The sequence below is a fragment of the Symphodus melops genome (genome assembly GCF_947650265.1).
Source record: "Symphodus melops genome assembly, chromosome: 6".
Lineage (NCBI taxonomy): Eukaryota > Metazoa > Chordata > Actinopteri > Labriformes > Labridae > Symphodus > Symphodus melops.
Genome location: NC_136696.1, coordinates 29,008,231 through 29,010,730, shown reverse-complemented (window position 1 = coordinate 29,010,730; position 2,500 = coordinate 29,008,231). Strand labels below are relative to the sequence as shown.

The 2,500-nt window shown below is 45.3% G+C and overlaps 3 protein-coding genes across 3 annotated transcripts in view; all 3 read left to right on the top strand.

The window, feature by feature from the left end:
- Positions 1–1,177, top strand: part of LOC306826019 (receptor-type tyrosine-protein phosphatase beta-like) — a 28,697-nt gene extending 27,520 nt beyond the window's left edge. The window contains 2 exon segments of the mRNA XM_079347048.1: positions 1–77; positions 160–1,177. The exon segment at positions 1–77 is cut by the window's left edge and continues 89 nt beyond it. Coding sequence (XP_079203174.1) covers positions 1–77; positions 160–182 — 100 coding nt within the window. The 3' untranslated portion in view covers positions 183–1,177.
- zfc3h1 (zinc finger C3H1-type containing) overlaps positions 1–2,500 on the top strand; it is a 61,106-nt gene that overhangs the window by 54,990 nt on the left and 3,616 nt on the right. The gene's annotated exons all lie outside the window — the stretch shown is intronic.
- LOC306826023 (fibroblast growth factor receptor substrate 2-like) overlaps positions 1,278–2,500 on the top strand; it is a 7,477-nt gene continuing 6,254 nt past the window's right edge. The window contains exon 1 of the mRNA XM_079347056.1: positions 1,278–1,637. The gene's annotated coding sequence lies outside the window, so the exon portion shown is untranslated. The remainder of the gene's footprint in view (positions 1,638–2,500) is intronic.

The window sequence follows — 2,500 nt, the reverse complement described above, 5'->3', positions numbered from 1 at the left end:
CTATGAAAATGTGAACTACAACTCCCAGAACTACAACTCCCAGAACTACAACTCCCAGAACTACAACTCCCAGAGAGGTGAGTGATAAAAGTCCAGCTGGAGCTCCCACAGGCACGTGGGGAATAAGCAATAATCGTCTGCATTGATCTTTGTTTTCAGAGATGCTGTGCAGCCGGCGGTAAAGATTTGAATGAAGACTGCAGGAAACCTTGAGTTCTATTTTTATACTAATGTTTATATTTCATATCCCACATTTAAAGAGACACACTTTAATATTATTTATATAACACAACTGTACATAACACATATATTTATATATCTTCGTGTGTGTTGGATGGCGGTGAAGAGTATTTTTAACCTGGGCTGGTTTTGACATATTGACAGTTTGATGATTTGTGTGACTTTGTTGGTTTTAATATTTCGTTCAGATCCATCAAAGTACTTTTGAAAACAAAGACGAAGGTAGAACGAACCACCTGTGACCACGATGAACTTATGCCCAGGTAAAAAGTGCAGTTCCTTTATGGGCTCAGATATGTTTTACAGCCAGCTGTGTTGTTACTTCCCTTTGTGCAGCGTGTGTTACCGGAGGATTCCTCCAGAGGGCGCACCTTATAAATCAGACAGAAAACACCACAGTAGATCTGTCGCCAACTTTTCTTCCACACGTTTGTTGCTATGCAACTTTTCTTCTAAACGTTAGTTGTCGTGGCTCTCTGGTGTCTCCGATGTTGTCACCGTGCAGCTCAACACTGCTCCTAGTGGTCACATGCATATTACGTCCTGTGTGCGTTTCATGCCCCAATCCACCGCAGGATGTGTAAGGCTGATGTCATTAGTTCCCGTACATGTAGTTAAAAGCAAGTGTGTGTGTGTGTGTGTGTGTACGTGTGGGCCCCCAACCCCCTTAGGGTTCATGACCCCCCTGGAGACCACTGCCCCAGTTGGCCTTTTTTGATGTGTATTGATATTGATTACAAGGTGAATTTTACGGTGGCTGTGAAGGCCAAAACACTTTTCAATTTTACAAAAAAAAAGTTTGTAAGTTAGTTTCACATGAGCTCATGTTGGGTTTTTTGATCGTTGTAAATTGTGTGTGTGTGACTGCAGGCCGAGTGTGTGTTCTCTGTCTTCATGTCGGCCTCCCTGGTGTTTGAATAAAACAGTTAATAATGTGTTTCTGTTAGTCATTCATTGTGGCTCCGCTGGGAGAGGCCCCGGCTATCCCAGACCGCACGGTCCCGCACATGCGCAGAGCGGCGGGGCTCCAGCACATTGAGAGGCTGAACTCTCGGAAGTTTAGCTAAGTTAGCCGAGCAGGCTAGCAGCAGAGAGGACGGTCCGACCTGTAAACTTTGTTTTTCAGGAGAGAGAGAGCGGGTTAGACTGAGGCCGGTATCACACAGTGAACCCCGGAGCACTACCGATGGATTTAAGCCGTTTTTATTGGTTTGAATCGCGCGGAGAGCAGCTTTAAACACGTTACAAAGAAGTTGTGATTGTTTTTTTTTTGGCGCTCTGGTGGAAAGATGGAGGCTCTGCGGGTTTAGCAGCGGGCTAACGTTAGCCGCAGTTTAGCGACTCTTCTGAGGTGTCCGGAGGGTGGAGGCTTTAATCCATCACAGTCACCGTGTTCAGTAAGTATTAATCTCTTTAATCCATCACACTCACCGTCTTCACTAAGTATTAATCTCTGACAAACTATCACCTGATGGCTTACAGCTAACACAGTAACTGAGAGTTAGCCTCGGAGCTAATTAGTTAGCTGAAATCAGAGTTAGCTTATTGAAGCTCAGACAGGTTAGCTCGGTGCTAACTAGCTGCCATGACAGAGAGAGAGAGAGAGAGAGTGAGTTAGAGCGACTGACTGACTCAGCAGTCTGACAGTAAAAACAGAAAGTTCTTTAAAGGGCCATTCTGTAGTTTAACTCTTTACTAAGAGTCCTCAGAGGAACATCCGGTCCCTGGACTGTTTGAACATACAATGACAGAAGTTCTGGTGAGGGTCCACATCAGACCTGAGGGGTCCACATCCGTTAGACCTGAGGGGTCCACATCAGTTAGACCTGAGGGGTCCACATCAGTTAGACCTGAGGGGTCCACATCAGTGAGACCTGCTCACTTTAAGATCCAACCAGAGGTCAGGGATCCGTTTGTTCCTTTGAGTAAAGTTTTTGTTGTTAGTTCAGAAAATAGAGAAATGTCACCACTAAATCTACGAACTGCCCCTTTAAAGTCTGAAATATATTTCTACCTTTTAAATGTGAAGTAAAAACAGAAGCTGTAAGGGGGCACTTCACCTGGTCTAGAACTTTCTGAACTGGGCCATCGTGATCGTGGTCCAGTACTTGAAACCCGTCGTGGTCCCTTACTTGAAACTGATCGTGGTCCAGTACTTGAAACTGGTCGTGGTCCCGTACTTGAAACCGATCGTGGTCCCGTACTTGAAATCGGTCGTGGTCTCGTACTTGAAACCGATCGTGGTCTCGTACTTGAAACC